This window comes from Loxodonta africana, chromosome 10, assembly GCF_030014295.1.
Source record: "Loxodonta africana isolate mLoxAfr1 chromosome 10, mLoxAfr1.hap2, whole genome shotgun sequence".
Lineage (NCBI taxonomy): Eukaryota > Metazoa > Chordata > Mammalia > Proboscidea > Elephantidae > Loxodonta > Loxodonta africana.
The window spans coordinates 110,778,567-110,798,105 of record NC_087351.1 but is presented as its reverse complement, the minus strand read 5'-3'; the positions used below and the strand labels follow the sequence as shown (position 1 = coordinate 110,798,105).

The 19,539-nt window shown below is 46.0% G+C and overlaps 1 protein-coding gene across 6 annotated transcripts in view; it reads left to right on the top strand.

Moving 5' to 3' along the window:
• Positions 1-19,539, top strand: part of PPP2R5C (protein phosphatase 2 regulatory subunit B'gamma) — a 178,552-nt gene that overhangs the window by 135,470 nt on the left and 23,543 nt on the right. For all 6 annotated transcript variants that reach the window (XM_064292968.1, XM_010588836.3, XM_064292969.1 and 3 more), the window contains 6 exons: positions 6,773-6,883; positions 8,001-8,093; positions 8,176-8,306; positions 14,398-14,457; positions 16,393-16,501; positions 17,945-17,998. In XM_064292968.1, coding sequence (XP_064149038.1) covers positions 6,773-6,883; positions 8,001-8,093; positions 8,176-8,306; positions 14,398-14,457; positions 16,393-16,501; positions 17,945-17,998 — 558 coding nt within the window. The remainder of the gene's footprint in view (positions 1-6,772; positions 6,884-8,000; positions 8,094-8,175; positions 8,307-14,397; positions 14,458-16,392; positions 16,502-17,944; positions 17,999-19,539) is intronic.

The following is a 19,539-nucleotide window of genomic DNA, read 5'->3' as shown; positions in this document are numbered from 1 at the left end:
CATCTGCAGGACGGACCCCCCCCCCCCATCTGCAGGGATCCACCAGGTCTTCTCACTGTCCTGCAGCCTAGAAGCTCTCCCAGGCCGTGTGCTGGCCCTTGGAGGCCTCCCCTCGCTTGGTCCCCATCTCATAGGGATCACTGTCCTCCCTGCCTAAGGTCCAGTGTCTTGAAATGCACAATTTCATACATTTTTTGTCCGTTTTGTAGTTGTTCCAGGCAGTAGGATAAATCTGCCCTTATTTCTCCGTCCTGGCCTGAAGTGGAAGTCTCTGCTTTATTTCCGATAGACAATAAACACCTTTTTCAAACCCCACCCACACAAGTGATCCAGCAGTGGTTATAAAAAACATACTCATCAAAGATTTGGGGTAACTTTATACACCTGGTTGGTGGTAAAGGGCATGGCGTGAGAATGGTTCGGTGTTTATATATGACTGGGAAGTGATAAGCCCTTAACACTGAAGCTTCACTTCTCAGTTTATTTTTATCACATGGGCTGCAACGTATATAGTTGTGCTATCCTAAAGCATGTCTAAACTTTCTCATAATTTACTGCCCCAAAAAACAAGAACATGTGATTAGCAAAGCAAATATAGTGGAATGTTAATGTGAAAATCTAGGTGGTAGCTATGTGGTTATTCACTGTACAATTCTACTTTTTTGCATTTGAAAATTTTCATAACAAAATATTGGACAGTACCTCATTCAGAATCTATGTAAAACTAACCTTTGGCCCAGAGTAAATAACTTGAGAAACTTTCAAACCCAATGTCATCTTTAAATAGCACTAAACTGAACTGAATTATAACTGTTATAAATTATCACCCACCACGTATACAGAAATTTTCTGTTCTTAAAATAAACTCATACATGTAATTATAAATGACTAGTATGTTTTCATGTTTACCTGAACCAAGGTAGTGTTACACATTTGTTGTATTAGATGCCACTGAGTCGGCTCCGACTTACAGCAACCGTACATACAACAGAAGGAAACACTCGCCGCCCAGTCCTACACCATCCTCACTGTTGTTGTTATGCTTGAGCCCATCGTTGCAGCCACTGTGTCAGTTAATTCATTGAGGGGCCCCCTCTTTTTCGCTGACCCTCTGCTTCACCAAGCGTGATGTCCTTCTGCAGGTTCTGATCCCTCCTAATAACATGTCCAAAGTATGTGAGACCAAGACTTGTCATCCTCGCTTCTAATGAGCGCTCTGGCTGTACTTCTTCCACGACAGATTTGTTTGTCCTTCTGGCAGTCCATGGTATATCCACTATTCTTCGTCAACACCATAATTCAAAGGCATCAATTCTTCTTCAGTCTTCCTTGTTTATTGTCCAGTTTTCACATGCATATGAGGCAATTAAAAATACCGTGGCTTGGGTCAGATTCACCTTAGTCCTCAAAGTGACATCTTTGCTTTTTAACACTTCAAAGAAGTCTTTTGAAGCACATTTGCCCAATGCAATGCATAGTTTGATTTCTTGACTGCCTCTTCTATGGGTATCGATTGTGGATCCAAGTAAAATGAAGTCCTTGACAACTTCAATCTTTTCTCCATTTATTATGATGTTGCTTATTGGTCCAGTTGCAAGGATTTTTGTTTTCTTTACATTAAGGTGCAATGCATACTGAAGGCTATAGTCTTTGATCTTCATCAGTAAGTCTTCAAGTCCTCTTAACTTTCAGCAAGCAAGGTTGGGTCATCTGCCTATCGCAGGTTGTTAATGAGTCTTCCTCCAATCCTGATGCCCCGTTCTTCTTCATATAGTCCAGCTTCTCGAATTATTTGCTCAGCATACAGATTGAATAAGTATGGTGAAAGGATACAACCCTGATGCACACCTTTCCTGACTTTAAACCATAAGTTTAGTTGTGTGAAGTAGTCATAAGGTTAAAATGTTCCCTTTGAAAAATTGAGACTGAATTTCCTTTATGAAGCATCTACAAAGACTAAAGACTAGTAGGTTGTTATTTCCATGATACTCTGAATTGCTATTTAAGAATATATTTGAGTGTAAAAATAGCAAGTTGTTGAAAATAAGAATTTAACTTGCTTTTTAAACATAGTTCTTTTCTTAAATATCGCATTCTGGTGTCTCTTTGGAGGTATGCCTTCTTTGAAAGCAGCTCTTGGCTCTAGAAAGAGTGTGAGAGAGAAGCCCTTTGTCTACCCACCTCCCAAGGTCGTGGTGCTTGGCATAGCCTGGCCTCAGATGGTCCCTGGGATGTGGCACGGGAAGCAGACACTGAGCAAAGAATCACCCGGCCACCAGCCATGCTGGAGAGAAACGTGATGGAGAACATGTACATCGTGCTGGGGGCCACTTAGGATGGGGCGTCAGGGAGGCCTTCTCTGATGAAATTCCACCACAGCTGAGCTCCAAAGGTATAGTCGGAGATTTTTCACAATTGTCAGGTAATTGGTGCTGCAGGTAGTCAGGTGACTGGTAGGTGCTTTTCCCAAGAAGGGTCATTTACTCTCAGCCATGGATGAGGACCTACTAGGGGCATGCACTGCAGGAGGCCCCAGGGCCTCAGTGACTGGGGGCAGAGCTTATATCTCAAGGAGGAAGCTGACTTTACAAATGAGAAGAGGGACAGTGTTTCCCTCTAAGATTGCCACCAGGACTTCTGCTATTCCACGTGAATTTTAAGTTCATTGAGTTTGTCAGAAAATCCAATTAGAGTTATGTATACGGGTACTGTTAAGCTTATAGATTTACAGATTGTGGGGAATTTACATCTTCGTACTACGAAATCATCCCTCACAGGAAACTGGAAATTCCTCCACTGTCTGGTTGCTCTTCATTGCCCTTCGTTCATATTTTTATGCTTTCCTAATTAAGGCCTTGTAACTTGGTCGTTAATTCCTAAGTGCTTTACGGTTTTTGTATGCAGGGTCTCCCTGTCTATTTTTTCTCGGTGCTTATTGTTGGAAACCCTGGTGGCATAGTGGTTAAGAGCTACGGCTGCTAACCAAAATGTCGGCAGTTCGAATCCACCAGGCGCTCCTTGGAAACTGTGGGGCAGCTCTACTCTGTCCTATAGGATCGCTATGAGTTGGAATCGACTCGATGGCAACGGGTTTGGTTTTGGTTTTTTTTTTTTTTTATTGTTGCTAGAGAGATTGTTGCTGTTAGTTTTTGTATTTTTTGTTTTTGTATTGGTGGTCCAGCTGTGATGGCTTGCCCCTTACCTCTTGGTTTTTCCAGGTAGATTATCATATTATCTGAAATTACAATTTTGTATTTTAAAAAATGTTGTTGCAGCCCTCCCCCCAACCCCCAGTGTCCCTCTTTAGCAGTGTGACCCTGACAATGTGTAGTCTCCACTCCCGAGGAGGACCGGGCTGCAGCCCCTATCACTGTTGTAAATCATGCTCACACGAGGAAGGCAGAGGGAGTGACCTTCAGGGGTTTGAACAGAGAACCGGGAATAGTCAAATCCTTCTTTCCTCGCTGCCTCTGTCATTAGAGTTTCGGGTTCGTTTTTGGAGTGTATGTCTTCATATCTCAACATCTTCATATGCTATACTGTACTGCCGTTCTGCCACCACACTAGGAAGACCAAAGAACTGATGCCTTTGAATTATGGTGTTGGCGAAGAATATTGAGTATACCACGGGACTGCCAGAAGAATGAACAAACCTGTCTTGGAAGAAGTACAGCCAGAACACTCCTTAGAAGCAAGATGGTGAGACTTTATCTCACATACTTTGGATGTGTTATCAGGAGGGACCAGTCCCTGGAGAAGGACTTCATGCTTTGTAAAGTGGAGGGTCAGCGAAAAAGAGGAAGACCCTCAAGAAAATGGATTGACACAGTGGCTGCAGCAATGGGCTCAGGCATAACAATTGTGAGATGGGCGCAGGACCCGTCAGTGTTTCATTCTGTTGTGCATAGATAGGGTCGCTATGAGTTGGAACCAACTTGGCAGTGCCTAACAACAATACGAACAGCAACGTCATCCACTAGCAACAAATGTCACAGGCATAGGAAGTAGTTGCCCTCAAGTTGGCTCCAACTCGTGGCGACCTTATGCACGACAGGGAAGGCTGCATGGTATTGCCGAATTGAAAATTTTCCACGCAGTTGCTTCTCAAGCTGTTCGGTTTACAACTGGTTTAGTAGAGTCAGTGCTTTGGCAAAAGCGCGTCTCAGGGCTGGTTTAAGTACCAAGAGTGGGGCTGTCAGGGCAGCGAAAGGTAGAACTTTGTGAACCCCAGGCGCGTGCACACACGCAGGCATGCAGCCATTGTCCTGAGGGGTAGGAGAAGCAACCGCAGATATTTGGAAAATGCTGGGTAATGGTAACTTTATGCACAGTCATTTTCCATTTAAAAAGTGCTTCTGCGTACATTTTATGTGGTGCTAACAACAGCCCAGCCCAAAGAAGGGGTTTACTCCTTTCCACAGATGAGAAAACCAAGGCCAGGCAGGCCTTCTAGCCTCAGAGCACGGGGGAGCTGGCTCCCCACTGTGCCATGCTGCCATTCTCTGTGTAACACGTCCCTGCTTGTGCACTCGGAGTCTGTGTATTTCAGTGGCGAGATTACAGTGAGTCTGCATGATCCACAGGAGAGCTGACATTTAGACGACAGTAGAAGCAGCATCCCCTGGTTTCCATGGTATGGCGTTGATAGAGGGGTATCATCCGTGGTTTCTCAGGAAACCCCAACTCACATGACCCCTGAAGCTTTTGTGCCAAGAAACGTTGCTAGATTAGAATAACTTGAGATATCATGCTCTTTGCCTTCTACTCTTTTTCAAACATTAGTTTTTAGGATAGTTAACCTTTTCTCAAGATGAGCACTGAATCAGTGCAATGCAACGTGGTGGGGAAGGACAAGGGTAGAAATGATGGACAAGATGTTCTTGATATGTGTGAGAGACAACATTTTATCAGTTAGGGTTGACCAATAACGAAACCTTCTGGGTCAGGGATGCTGAAAGGGGGATTTATACATCAGGACCAGGTTGGTCAGCCTCTTGGCTTTGGTGACCTTGTCAGGACATGAGGTGGGCACGTTGCTGGACAGACTGGACCCTGTGCAGTGGGGCTTTGACCTGAAGGTACAGTCAGTACCTGGACTAGTAGCAGACTCTAACCAGCTTATTAAGGAGTCCCAGTGAACTGGGGTATATTGTATCTCTTCAATAATTGCCTTTAACCATGATCTCATGCATCTTCGTTTTTCCACCCCGAAATACGTCTCAGACAAATTTCTTAACCTTTTCATCATCTCTAATAGAAGTCCAGTTTAAAGCTTTAATCTCAGGCGCTCTCAGAATCTCACCTGCTCCTCTCCCCAGGCAGCTTGGCTGTGTTTGCCTTGGACACCACCTAGGTAGTGTCTAATTGTCATTATAGAGCTGAGGTTCATTGTCCATGTCAGATGTTTTGATTTCATGCTTTGGGGAGTGGTGGGTCACCCATCTATAAGTCAGTGACCAGAGCTCAGTCCTGTAACTGGTATGTGGTAACTGCATAAACTGATCATATTTAAACTTATGACAGAAGAAAAATTGGTTATAAATTGATGATGCAGAAAAAACAACTTTTTAATCACTAATACATCAATGTATGTTTTGCTTTATTTCGAGATCTCAGTTCTCATATTAACCACGTAGGCATTAAATTGTATCTTTGCTCCAGGGAATCCTCCGTGTTATGTAGAAAGTATCTGTTATAAAGAACATTGATGTTTATAAGTTGGAAGTAAAGGAGCCTGGGATAGGGAGGGTGGCAAGGGCAGCGTAAAGGCGGAGACAGGAAAGGAGTGTGAGTCGTATGAAAGAATCACCCAAACTCCAGAGAAATTTCTTATTCCTGCATCATTTCCTTCTAAGTCCACGGGGGCTCCTTCACCTTCCAATCTCCGGGCACATACCCAGGCTTTCAATCCATGTGTTCACTCCTTCCTGGCATGCAGTCCTTTATAGAAACTCAGGGCAATGATGGTCCGGTGGTATAAGTCTCGCCTTCCGTGTGGGAGAGACGCAGGCTCGATTCCCACTCCACGTACCTGATGCCCAGCCACCACCCATCTGCCAGTGGAGGCTTGTGTGTTGCTGTGATGCTGAACAGGTTTCAGCTGAGTTTCTAGACTAAGACTAAGAAGAAGGGCCTGGCAATCTACTCCCAAAATTCAACCAAAGAAAATCCAGTGTATCACCACAGTCCAGTCCCAGTATACAGGGGCTTGGCGTGAGTCACAGGCCAACGTCCCAGTATACAGGGGCTTGCCATGAGTCACGGGCCAACGTCCCAGTATACAGGGGCTTGCCGTGAGTCACGGGCCAACCTGAAGGCAACTGACAACAACGTGAGAACTCAGAGCTGCCCCGCCTGACCGTTGCTCCCTCGTGGGGGTTGACTGTGTAGGATATCTGCGTCCCATGTCACCCAAGGCTCCCCAGCCCCATGTGGCATTTGTCATGTTCTCACCACTTTCAATGGTGAGAAATCTCAGCTGTTTACTTCGTTATCTCACCCTTTCCTTGCTAGGACATTGGGCATTTTTCTTGCTTTTGCACATACTGAGCGTAATGAAAGTCCCCGCAGTCACTGCTACCCCTACCACATGTGTGGTGTGGCCGCCTATGCAGGGGGGCCGCTTCCTGCCGCCACGTCTGAACTTTGAGAACAGGAGTGGGCCAGATGACCACATGACAGAGGGGTCACTAGAGTCACTTAAGACCTTTGCAGTGTTTCCTGTGCCTGTGTTAAATGTCTTGATTGTAATTACGGAATATGTGGATTTTAGTTTGCAGTTAACATGTTTCGAACATTACCACCTTCCTCTAATCCTACGGGAGCAGAATTTGACCCAGAGGAAGATGAGCCAACGTTAGAAGCAGCCTGGCCTCATCTACAGGTACAAACAGGACGGTTGGGTTCATGGGGCTTCTTCTATAAAGCAGGTGCCTGGGCCCTCGGCCCCTCTTCAGCCGGTCACGTGGACCTCTGGTCTCTAGTGGCCGTGGACCTTTTAAACCTATAAATGCAAGAGAAGAGTTTTGGCAGAAGAGTGAAGCTTTCATGGGTTTTGTGTATATGTTTGTCTGAACACTTTGCACGAACTTCTGAGATGTGGAATGGTCCACGTCCTGCCATTTCGTTGGTAGCCATTGAATCCAGGCCCAGAGGACTTCCATGGAATTGTCTCACAGTTCTCGGCACTCAGATTTCATGGATCCCCACAATGCTCCGCAGAACTCACATGCTGGCTGCCGCCTTTACGGAAGCATTTTTCAGGCCAACCAGAGAGGGGAAGGCTGGCTGGTTAGGACGCCTATGTGGAGGCAGTGTGAGCAAGCATGCCAGCATGCTCGAGTGGGGGACTGGGTCAGCCCTGGGAGGGGGCTGAAGAGGCAAAGAGATGGGGAGGGGATGAGATGGTGGGACCAACAAGAACGTGGGAATATCTCGGTAAGAAAACATTTTCCACCCACAGTATTTTGGGGTCACTACGTAAAACATGTCAGGTGTGCAGAAATACCTGACCCCACACATTAGCAAGGCGGGGGACTGGTCTTGCTCCAGGTGATTGGGGTGCAGCGTCTGCATCCTACCAGCCTTCCTGCCCAGCAGGCCCAGCTTCCTCTCCATGCCACACACTGCAGGACACTCTCAGGTGCCAGGCTGCAAGTCCCACCCAGAGTCAGGTCTCGGCCCCGTTGTGGCCACTGAGTGTATGTGGTCTCCCGTTGGTGTGGTTTAGCACTGGTGACATCAGCCGTGGAAATAATTTTGTTTAAATGGTAGTTAAGGGCGTAGTCTGTGGTTCTTAGCGAAATAAAATAACTACTGTCCGTCAATTATAATTAAATTAAGTCATGTAATTTAGCATTAGTTCTGTAGATTTATGGCTTTTTTTTAAAAGGCTAATATTTGCAGTCAAATAAAGATTCAATACATGGTAGATTTTAATTTGCATTTAATGAAACACCATGTTATTTGTCTCATTGTGGTTTTTTTTCTTTTCCTTCCAGCTTGTTTATGAATTTTTCTTAAGATTTTTAGAGTCTCCAGATTTCCAACCTAATATAGCGAAGAAATATATCGACCAGAAGTTTGTATTGCAGGTAAAGTACAAATTAACCCACGCAGTAGAAGCCCTGACCAACAGGGTAAACTGAGTCACTAAGTGTCTTTTTCTTCTTGAAGCTTTTAGAACTCTTTGACAGTGAAGATCCTCGGGAGAGGGATTTTCTCAAAACTACCCTCCACAGAATCTATGGAAAATTCTTAGGCTTAAGAGCTTACATCAGAAAACAGATAAATAATATATTTTATAGGTAAGTCTGCACGTGGATAGCGTTTATCTCTTTGCGTGATGTTGTCCGCACGTGGATAGTGTTTGTCTGCATGGTGATGTCCGCATGTGGATGGCGTTTATCTGTCTGCGTGATGATGTCTGCACGTGGATGGCATTTATTTGCCTGCATGTTGATATCTGCACGTGGATGGCGTTTATCTGTTTGCATGGCGATGTCTGCATGTGGATGGAATTTATCTGCCTGCGTGATGATGTCCGCACATGGATGGCGTTTATCTGTCTGCGTGGTGATGTCCACATGGGGATGGCATTTATCTGTCTGTGTAATGATGTCTGCACGTGGATGGCATTTATCTGTTTGCGTGATGATGTCCACATGTGGATGGCATTTATCTATCTGCGTGGTGATGTCCACATGTGGATGGCATTTATCTGTCTGCGTGGTGATGTCCACATGTGGATGGCATTTATCTGTCTGCGTGGTGATGTCCACATGTGGATGGCATTTATCTGTTTGCGTGATGATGTCCACATGTGGATGGCGTTTATCTATCTGCGTGGTGATGTCCACATGTGAATGGCATTTATCTGTCTGCGTGGTGATGTCCACATGTGGATGGCGTTTATCTGTCTGCGTGATGATGTCCACGTGTGAATGGCATTTATCTATCTGCGTGGTGATGTCCACATGTGAATGGCATTTGTCTGTCTGCATGGTGATGTCCACATGTGGATGGCGTTTATCTGTTTGCGTGATGATGTCCACATGTGGATGGCATTTATCTGTTTGTGTGGCAATGTCTGCATGTGGATGGCATTAATCTGTCTGCATGATGATGTCCACATTTAGATGGCGTTTATCTGCGTGGTGATGTCCATGTGTGGATGGCGTTTGCATGGTGATGTCCACATGTGGATGGTGTTTATCTGTCTGCGTGATGATGTCCACATGTGGATGGCGTTTATCTGTCTTCATGGTGATCTCTGCACATGGATAGCGTTTATCTGTTTGCATGATGTTCATTTCAACACCAGTACTCCCCCACCTTGTCATTTTCTTTGACTCCGATTAAGGGCCAGTAATGTTTTCTTAGGAACCCTGGTGGTGCAGTGATTAAGCGCTTGGCTGCTAACCGAAAGGCTGGCAGTTGGGATCCACCAGCTACTCCTTGAGAGAAAGATATAGTGGTCTGCTTCTGTAAAGATCACATCCTTGGAAACCCTATGGGGCAGTTCTTCTCTGTCTGATGGGGTTGCTATGAGTTGGAATCGACTCAAAAGCAATGGGTTAATGTTTTCTTGAGTAGCCTCATTGTCCTGTACAGGGGACCCCAGTTGACACATACTTCTCAGTGCCAGATTGGGGATGGCCTGCTTTCCTTCCTCTCCTGCCTCCCTCCCTCCCAGCACCACCTCCTCTGCCAGCTGTGAAGACCTTCCTCCCTCCTCTGACTCCTTCTTGATTCTCCCCCCAAGAGCTGCTCTGGAAGAGCCCAGCTTCTCACCACACGTCCTTCCCTTGCTCAGTTTTCTTCTGAAATGGCCACTTAACCTGAGTGTGGTTCCCTCTGAAATGTATGGACTGATTCTGTCCAAATCCAACTTCCTCATTCCACCTGGGCCTCCCTGCACTCTTCCCCATTGCATGCCCATGACAGAAGGAAGAGGTGAGGGGTGATGTAATTAATCTTTAGGAAATCTCAGATCTCGAAACTCACACTAGAGACTGGAAGAGCCCTGAGGGGTGCAGAAGTGGCCACCTGGTCAGAAGGTGGGGGGCAGTACTGTGTGTCCAGTGCTGTGTGGGGAGCACTGAGGGATACAGGGGCGTCCACTGCCTGGTCAGGATGTGGGGGCAGGGCTACATATCTAGCACTATGTGGGGAGCCCTGAGGGGTACAGGGGTGCTTACTGCCTGGTCAGGAGGTAGAGGCGAGGCTGTGTGCCCAGCACCATGTGGGGAGCCCTGAGGGGTACAGGGGCACCCACTGCCTGGTCAGGAGGTGGGGGCAGGGCTGTGTGTCCAATGCCACGTGCATGTCCAGGCTGCAGAGCTGATGACCCAGAAGGTGACCTCAAAGGTTGTTCTATTTGGGTTCACCATGAAGCAGGTTGCAGCCTCATGGCTCACAGAACATTCCACAACATTCCAAGTGTAATATGTAGTATTTACTTTGATCCTTCCTACACTCTCACTGCCCCCCGCCCTATCCCGCCCCACTCTTCCCCCCCCCCAAAATCCATCCCTCACCAAGTCTTGTTGGCTTTGTAGTCCTAACTTGTCTCTGATCCACCAACACTGCTCCGTTCCTCCCGCTGCCCTGAGTCACACATGAGGGCTTCTGTCCTGCTGCCCTTGAATAAACAGGCAGGACCCTCACGCTCCCACAGGTGCCAGCTGGCCTCAGGGCTCCAGCCACCTCCAGGTCTTGGCCACTGCTGCCTCATCCTCCCAGAAAGTCAGTTTCCACCATCCCTTCTCCGCCTCCTAAGCCTCGGAAACGTCACTTCCTCAGGAAGCCTCCTGGGCTTGGTGGGTGGTGTCAGGTCCCCCAGAGGGCAGGGGTCCTTTTTGGCTGTTTTATCACCACATCCCAGGGCCAGCTTAGCACCCAGCCCATGGTGGGCTCCCGAACCAGTGTCAAGGAGTGAAACTGGTCACGTCCACCTTGTGTGTCCTAGGATGCGCTCCACACCAGCAGTGTGCTCTGTACTCTCCCACAGGCTCCTGCCTCCCTGAGGCTGAGGAGTGGCAAACCTGACAGCGATGGGACAGCGTGATAGCATGCCCTGTAAAACCAGAACACAGCAGGTTCCATGTAGCCTGGCTTCAGCATGTCTCTTACAGCCGTCTGCCTGCGTGTGGTGACGGCAAGGCTGTCTCTCCCTTCTTACCTGGCTGCCATGACCAAGCAAGGGGAAATAAAGGGGGAATGAGGTGGAGGTGGGGAATGGAGGGACATGCCAAGACTTCCAGGCTCCTGGGATTCCCGAACCAGCTTCTCTCGCTTGCTGCCAGCCTGGTAGGCAGTGGTGGCCACCTCCCTCTCCTGGCTCCCCCACAGTTACAGGGGCATAATTCCTTTCCCTTAGCTTCACACTTGTGCCAGCACTCGGTGTCAGGGCCTTTCATTTGTGTGTGGCTTTTCTCTGAACTTTGTCCAAATTTCCACATCGCATTTACATCATGGAGCCCAGGGCTGCCCCACGAGGCCCAACGGACTTGCTGTAGCCAGAGGGTGACATCGTGCTTTGAGATGCGGTCTTCCTATTTTACGTTTCTTGGTGTCACACTTCCCTTTTAGCAAGATTGCTGCTTGGCTGCTGTACTTACCAAAACTTACTATGCATTATTCAAACATCATCAAACAGGTATGATTTAATTTCCAGCCTTTAAGGCCTAAAATTAAAGTACTACCTAATGTTGGAGCCCTGGTGGTGCACTGGTTAAGAGCTAAGGCTGCTAACTAAAAGGTCAGCAGTTCTAGTCCACCATCTGCTCCTTGGAAACCCTGTGGGGCAGCTCTACTCTGCCCTATAGGGGCGACTGTGAGTCGGAATCAACTCATCGCCAACAGGTTTGATTTTTCTTAATGTGGGCTTTTCCTTTGACACATAGGTTTTGTTCAGATCACAGAATCATAAGTCTGTTGAACACCTGCAATAAAAGAAGTAGGACATGTCTCATATCTTAAAGAACCTTAATAACTAAAACACTTGGAGAAATTATTATTCAGAAGTTGTGGCACACAATTTAGTGTGCCCTGCAACTCCCTAAGGAGAAACTCCCGGCACTGTGTGAGGCAGTGTGGTATTTTTGTTCTGTTTTTAGTAATCTTTCTATAATTACCTTTCCTGATATATGCAATCAAAAGTAAGCGTATTATTTATAGCCCATTATTTGTTGGAGTCTTCACTCTTCTACACTCCCCGCCCCATTTCATGTGAGAGAAAAATCCGGAGAAAGATTTTATGAGGTGTTCTCAGTTGATCTAGTTCTATGGAACGTGACTGTAACTTTTCAGAAGAAGGGTATTTCAAAAGTGTTTAGTTCAACTTACTAAAAATGTTAGTCTGAAGTTCCTGTTTACTTGTATACTTTCTCATTCTAATCAGCTTTTTTTAATGTGAATTAAACAGTACTTCAAATAACTCGTGATGCCTGTTTTGGTGAACAGTTCTGGTAGTTGTGGCGACTAACCCGAAGTTAGTGGAACAAGCTAGAACTGTGTTTCAGTTATCTTAAGCTGCATAACAAGCAACCTCACAACTTAAGTAGCTTAAAAAAACAACAGCTTATCATTTCTCACAGTTCTGCAGTCAGGACTGGGCTTGCTGGGAGGTTCGTCTGCTCTGTGTGGTGTGCACCAAGCCTGGGATGTCCACGGTGGCTCCTCAACTCCTGTATCTGCCTCAGCGGGGCCGTCTGGGACCGCTGGGTGCTGCCCAGCTCTGTCTCTCCACATGGCCTTTCTGTGTGATGAGCTTGGGCTCCCTCACAGCATGGAGGCCCCTGGGTAGTCCGCCTTCAGATAGGGCACAGCTGGCTTCCTGGAGGGGAGAATGGAAGTTGCTAGTCCTTTTCAAGACTTGCCAGAAACTGGTACAGAGTCACTCCCTTTGGTCAAAGCAATTCACGAGGACAGCCCAGATTCAGAGGGAGCTGACTTCCCTCTACACCCCTTGCCCCATTTTTTAAAAATCTGTCAAAGTCCCTCAGGGTCCAGTCCGAGCATTGGTCACTCCATGAGCTCTGGTCCTTTGGGAACACAGGAAGCTTAAACCAGTCTTCAGGTGTGCTGCACACTTTATGGATGTTTGGCCTCTGCTTGAACTTAAGGTCACTCATATTCCATTTGTCTCAGACAAGGACAGTGAAATTCCAGAGTCGACACTTTTTAATCATTGTATGCTTTTTTTTTTTTTTTTTTTTTGCTGAGAGCTGTCTCTAAAATGAGTTTTCATCTGACAGGGGGCCTCTTCCCCCTACACCACTCTGACTTCCTTCCTTTCTACTGAGCACCAGGCTTTCTGCGTGTGGTCACTTAGACCAGCACCAGGCAGCAAGGATGTAGGTGTGAGTGGGCCCTGGGCTTCTGTGGGAGCCCTTCCAGGGAGGGACCCTGCTCCGTCTTGTTGTCCCAGTTCATTCAGCAGACAGCAGACGTGTGTAAGCACAAAACAGGTGCCAGGCTGTGCCCTAGCCCTGGGAGCACAGTGACAATGAGTCCTTGTCCCCATCATCAAGGTGCCCCTGACTGGAGGGAGCCCAGCTGATACGGCTGGGTGAGGGTGGTCCAGGGGCTATTGTAGACACACAGACATAGTGGGCATGGTGAGGAGAGACCCTCAAACAGTAAGCACAGCAGGGAGAGACCCTCAGACAGTAGACACGGCGGGGAGAGACTCCCAGAGGTCAGGGCTGTGCCAGCTTGAGGTTGAGGAAGGTGGCCCTTGCTGCAGTGGGAGAGGATTCAGGGTTATCAGTGGGCATGGGGGAACTGGGGAGGTAGGCAAGCAGTGGCCTGAATGGGATGAAAAAGGATGGCCCACAAGGAAATAATGCCGACCCCCTGCCAGGTACTGTGCTCAAATTTGGAGACTTTAAAATTGAGTGAGACACTCAGATTGAAATGTGGCAAAAATGAGATGGGTTGGTGGGTAGGCAGAGGGATGGGCAGGTGGGTGTGTATGTGATGGAGCAAACAGAGCCAGCTGTTACCTATAGAATCCAGGTGGTCAGAATTTGGGCATTTTCACTGTAAAATTCTTTCAGCTTTTCTGTGTGTTTAAAAATTTTCAAAATGTTGGAAAAAATCTTGAGCCAGATAAATACTCTGCCCTCACGGTATTTGCGTGCCCAGGAGCCCTCGAGGTGTCTCCGTGCCCAGGGTTCGAGGAGTTTCTTCGGTTCATGACGGGCCGCCGGTGGGTGACAATGAGCAGCAGCCCTTGGTGATTGCATTGACACGTAGATGTGCTAATTACCTCTCCTTATTTTTTATTGTGCTTATTATTCTTTCCTCCTAAAAGCACTGTTTTCTTATCCAGAGAGTTTTAATGTTTCCAGCTGTTATTTCTGTGTCTGATTGACAAATTGTTTTCTCTAGGTTTATTTATGAAACAGAGCATCACAATGGCATAGCAGAATTACTGGAAATATTGGGAAGGTAAGTCACTGTGTTGGTGGTGGTGAATGACTTCCAGATGGAATTTATACCAGAAGGTTCCAGTTCATTTAGTTCAACCACACGCCTCCCCAAAACAAGGCCATGTAAACCATTCTCTAAAAGAATTTAAATAAGGTATTGGTGAATAGAAGAAGCCAGGCAGCTCTAGATTAGGACATGGGAAGAGACAAGTCTCTCCAGTCTGTACGGTTCATGTGTAGATTCTGCTTCATATACCTCAGTCTCATTACTATGGAAACACAACTTCAAGTATTTCTTCAAGAGCAGTGTTATAAATAGTAACATAAGCAGGTTTATACTAGAAGCTTCTAGAAGAATAGATCACGATTGCATGTTTAGGGCATTGTATAAATGCTAATATGTCAAAGTGCTTTGGTTTTATATATATTTTCGTACGTACACTTATAAAATAATTAACATTTCAAAGTTTTCATCAGTTTAATCCAGGTAAAGTTCTTGCTTGCTATTATGTTTTAGAACTCAATGGTCCATTAATATAGAAATTGTTAAGTGGGATCGTAACCTGCTCTGTAAACTCTCACTGAAAACACAATAAAATATTATTTAAAAAAAAAAAACTCAACAACCGCTAGATTTTTAATTTGACTTCCTAACCCAGTGTTCCAGAGAGCCTCGAGGGTTCCCGTGGCCAGACAAGCTGGGAAATGGCTCTTGTCCTGTGCCTTTCTTGGGGGGTCAGTGTGCATTTGCAGGTGAAGGCACCCAGAAACCCTGCAGCAGGGAGACCTGTGCACTTTTGTTTAGTCTAGAGGCTCCCAAAATGGCTTGAACACAAAAATCTTTCCTCCAGGAGCACTGTTACTATCTGGTAGCCCTGGGGTCCCACCCCATAGCTCTGAGGAAAACTGCCGTCACTGTTTAGATGGGGTTTGAAGCACGTGGGTCCCCATGGGAGCTGTGCTCTGACCACGCTGTGTCAGCCCCCTCTCACTGGGCACCTCTATAGGGCAGCGTGGTGAGAGGTGGAGGCAGCACACCCTGTCTTCCTGTGTGATGGGCCGAGAACTTACCGCTCTTGGCTTCTGCCTCCTCATCTGTAAAATGGGAAAGGCAGTCCCGTGTGCTTGTCTGGTGCTGCGAGGACCTCTGAAGTGCTAGATGCAGCCTGTCCTCTGCGAGGGCACCCGAGTTCCTCCCACAAGTGTGGTTTGTTGTTTCTCTGTTCTTCCAGAACAGGTATTTTGTTTTGGGTTTTCTCCCGTGTGAGTGAGCACGTCATCCTGACAGGCCACTTAAGACTAACCCTACCTGCAGCGCCCCCTGAGCTCGGGGCCGAATGGGTAATGGAGGGACAGCTAGAAACGGCTTTGGCTGTTTGTGAACCTCTCAGTGTAACTCAGTGTTTGAGACAGACACTTCAGTTGAGAGGCTGGAAGTAGGACCCCTCTCAGTGCAGAAGAGAAGAGCTTTCTTGTGGATGTTGAGCTAACGCCCATCCTGCTCACACTCAGCCTTGCCTCTGGCAGCACTAGAATCCTGTGCCTGAGTCAGGCGGGGCAAGGCCCAAGGGAGGGTGACTCGAGGGGGCATGGGGACACAGGGGCCAGGCCCACCCAGCTGCCCAGTCTCTGTGGCCCTGAGAAGGGAGAAGGAGGGGTTTTTGTCCCCAGAGGCTTCGCTGTTGGGCCAGTCTCCTGCTGTTCTGGTTATAAGCCTGTAAACCCAGAATTTTAAACTTGTAGTTACAAAGAGAAAAAATGACTGTGCTTCCTTGGAGGAATTTAGTTTGTTTTTTGGGTTTTTTTTTTTTCTGCTGGTATCTTCCTCTTCGCTGAAGCACACTCTGCCTGCTGATTTTCAGAAACAAAAAACTGAAAGAAAAGCAACAAAGTATTTGTTTTAATTCTGAAATTTGTAAATATTAAAACTCTGTGTAAATGCTTTTTTTCACAGTATAATTAATGGATTTGCCTTACCACTGAAAGAAGAGCACAAGATTTTCTTATTGAAGGTGTTACTACCTTTGCACAAAGTGAAGTCTCTGAGTGTCTACCACCCACAGGTAACGGGGTCCCTGATTACGTCACATAGCTGAGGTCACTCGTCCACACTCACATCTTCATTCGAATGTTATGAAACACAAGATGCCGGATCCCAGCCCTTTAACCAGGAGTGGTTTCTTTTTTACATCACATTACCAATTTAGGTAACAAGGTTCTGATAATAATTTAAAGGATAAAGGAGATAAAGAGAGATTCCTTTTAAGAAATTCAGACAAATCTCTGGAATACAGAATTTTAGAATTCGTTTTAGCGTCGAGAATGGAGTGGCTGACTAAGAAAGGAATCAGGGAAGACTTCTTGGAGGAGAGTGTTCTGCGGTGTGACGTAAAATCTAGTGCCTTACAGAACGAGGCCTGTGCGCATGGCCCATGGAATGGCTGACGAAAAAGTGCTTTAAAAAATGTTTATGTGGCTGTGGGGTTTTTTAAACTTTGTGGAAATATAACTACAGTTATATTTTTTAAATTGACCAATAAGTAGATATAACCAGTTAGTTGGCTGCACATACTGTATTTTTTTTGCAAATAACATGCCTCCACATGTAACACACAGCATAGCACACTTACAAAAACAGCGAGGGGGGATTGAGCAGTGGGCCCAAAACATATAATGCGCACGTTATTTGTATAGAAATACAGTACCTTGCCGATTTGGTTTTTCTTTCGCTCCTGTTCATGTGCATAGGCAGAACTTAAACTATGCTGCTTGCAGCACCCTGTTGACTTGGGGGCGGCCCTCCCCTCAGCTGCAGCCAGTGTGCTGCTTTCACTTTCACTTGTCACGGGGCTCAGGACCAGGCGGGCCACCCAGTGAGTAAGTGCCACACTTTGGAAGTCCACAGCGTGGGAAAAACTACAGACAGCATGGTCATTGGTGGACTCTAATGGCATTAGCTTCCTGGGGAATATTTGTATTTTATGTGGAGTGTTTTCTCCGATGGCTGTTACCCAGTGATGTCTCTCTATCCAGCCAGGTTGCTGTTATATTAATTGTTTGACAGCAGAAGTGAGCAGTTCATAGATTTAAGATGGAGCCAGATTTCAAGTTGGTTTTTCCCACCCAGTAAATTACTTGTTCATTACAACCTTCAAAAGGGCCGCAAGTAAAAGCCCCACCCCCCAGCCCCCAGTATCACACCTGGGCTGACTTGTTGCTATCAATTTAAAAGACTATTTCTTGATTTATTTTTTTAGTTCTCTGATCTACCATCAGCAATTAATGGGGGAAGAATTGTCTTTTGAGCACTGGACTCCCGAGACCCCCTCCCTGAGAGCTCCCCTCGGAGCCTCATGCAGGGGAGGCAGGGGGCACACCTGGAGTCAGTGCAGCTTGCCTGGGCCCAGTGGCTGCCCCGTTCATGTGTCACCAGGGGCACACTAGGAGAACTACAGCAACATGTTGGTGTTAGCATGAAGGGCTAATCCTCTTCTCCTTCTCTCTAGCTGGCATACTGTGTCGTGCAGTTTCTGGAAAAGGACAGCACCCTCACTGAACCAGTAAGTGTCCTCTCACCGGTCAGGTCCTGATGGTGAGGACAGCTACCTTGTAAAACAGGTGTTTACTGAATGCAAACATAGCAGTGTGTGCTTTCCAAATTGCCGTTAACACGGCTTTTTTATTCTAGTGTCACTTATAATGCTAGTAAACAGACTAATTTCAATCTGTTAATAGGTTTTCAAAGTTCTGTAACCTTAATTAAAAGTTCCTAAAGGGTAGCATCAAAATAAATAAAATAAAAATCTTTGAAAAATAGAAAGGGAAATGAATAGAAACAAAATAATAGCAGGAGATGTTAACTTAGCTCATGTCAGACTTAGTAGCCCTCCCTGCCAGATGGATGTGGATGCTGTGAATAATAAAATAACCTCTACACCCTCAAAACGGCAAATTCATCTCTTTTTCAAGGTGCTATGAGACATTTATAAAAAATTCATGTTGACAGCAAAGAAAATACAAACCGATTTCAAAAACCAGAAATCGTACCCGTCGCTTTGCTTGATCCCAGTGCAGTGAAACCACCCATTAAAGGCAAAAATGTAAACACAAAGCCTGACTCTTTAAACCTTAAACTCCTCTTTAAACAACTGCTATGTCAAAGAGGAAACCAAAACTGAAATGCAGAGCTGTGCTGCCCAGTCTGGTCGCCACTGGCCACGCATGGCCATTGAGCAGTGAAATGTGGTCGTCTGAGAGGAGGTGTGCTCTGAGTGTAAACCACACACTGGATTTCAAACGCAACTCACTGCCGTTGAGGTGAGTCTGACTCACAGCGACCCTATAGGACAGAGGAGAACTGCCCTGTAGGGTTTCCAAGGCTGTAATCTTTACGGAAGCAGAATGCCACATCTTTCTCCCATGCAGCAGCTGGTGGGTTCGAGCCACCAACCTTTTGTTTAGCAGCTAAGCGCTAACCAGGGCTCCCTTCAAGGACTCAGTTTGAAAAAAAATAATAATAATGTAAAATCACTCAATAATTTTTAATGGATTATGTGTTAAAATAATATTTTGGATATACTAGGTTAAATAAAATTTGTTATTAAAATTAATGTCACCCGTTTATTTTTTAATCTGGCTACTATAAAATTGAAAATTACATGTTGGATCACTTTATTTAAAAAAAAAAAAAACAGCTCCTTTGTTGCCGTGTTCATTTCACATGATAAGATTTCCATCATACCTTACTGTACCTCACTCCTTTGCACGCAAAGCTCTTGAAGGATTGCACCCACTAAATCCATGTGCATTTTAACACTTTCCCGTCGGCTTGGTGTGACGACTTCAGTCAGCGGAGTGGTAGTGAGAGTCTGAAAACAAGATTTTACTGTCTTGAAAATCCTTTCCAAGGGAAGAGTGTAACTATTTTATGATCGCTGCATCATAATTAAATGTTAGGTTGCTGCCAGTTAATGTTTAAATTTCTAATTTTCTTCTCATTTTGTCTTTATTAAAAATAAAAAGGCTGTTGTAGCCTAGGTAACAGTCAGATGTGTCAGGTACCAGTTACAAGTTTCAGTACTCTTTTAGCAGGTACCCTTAG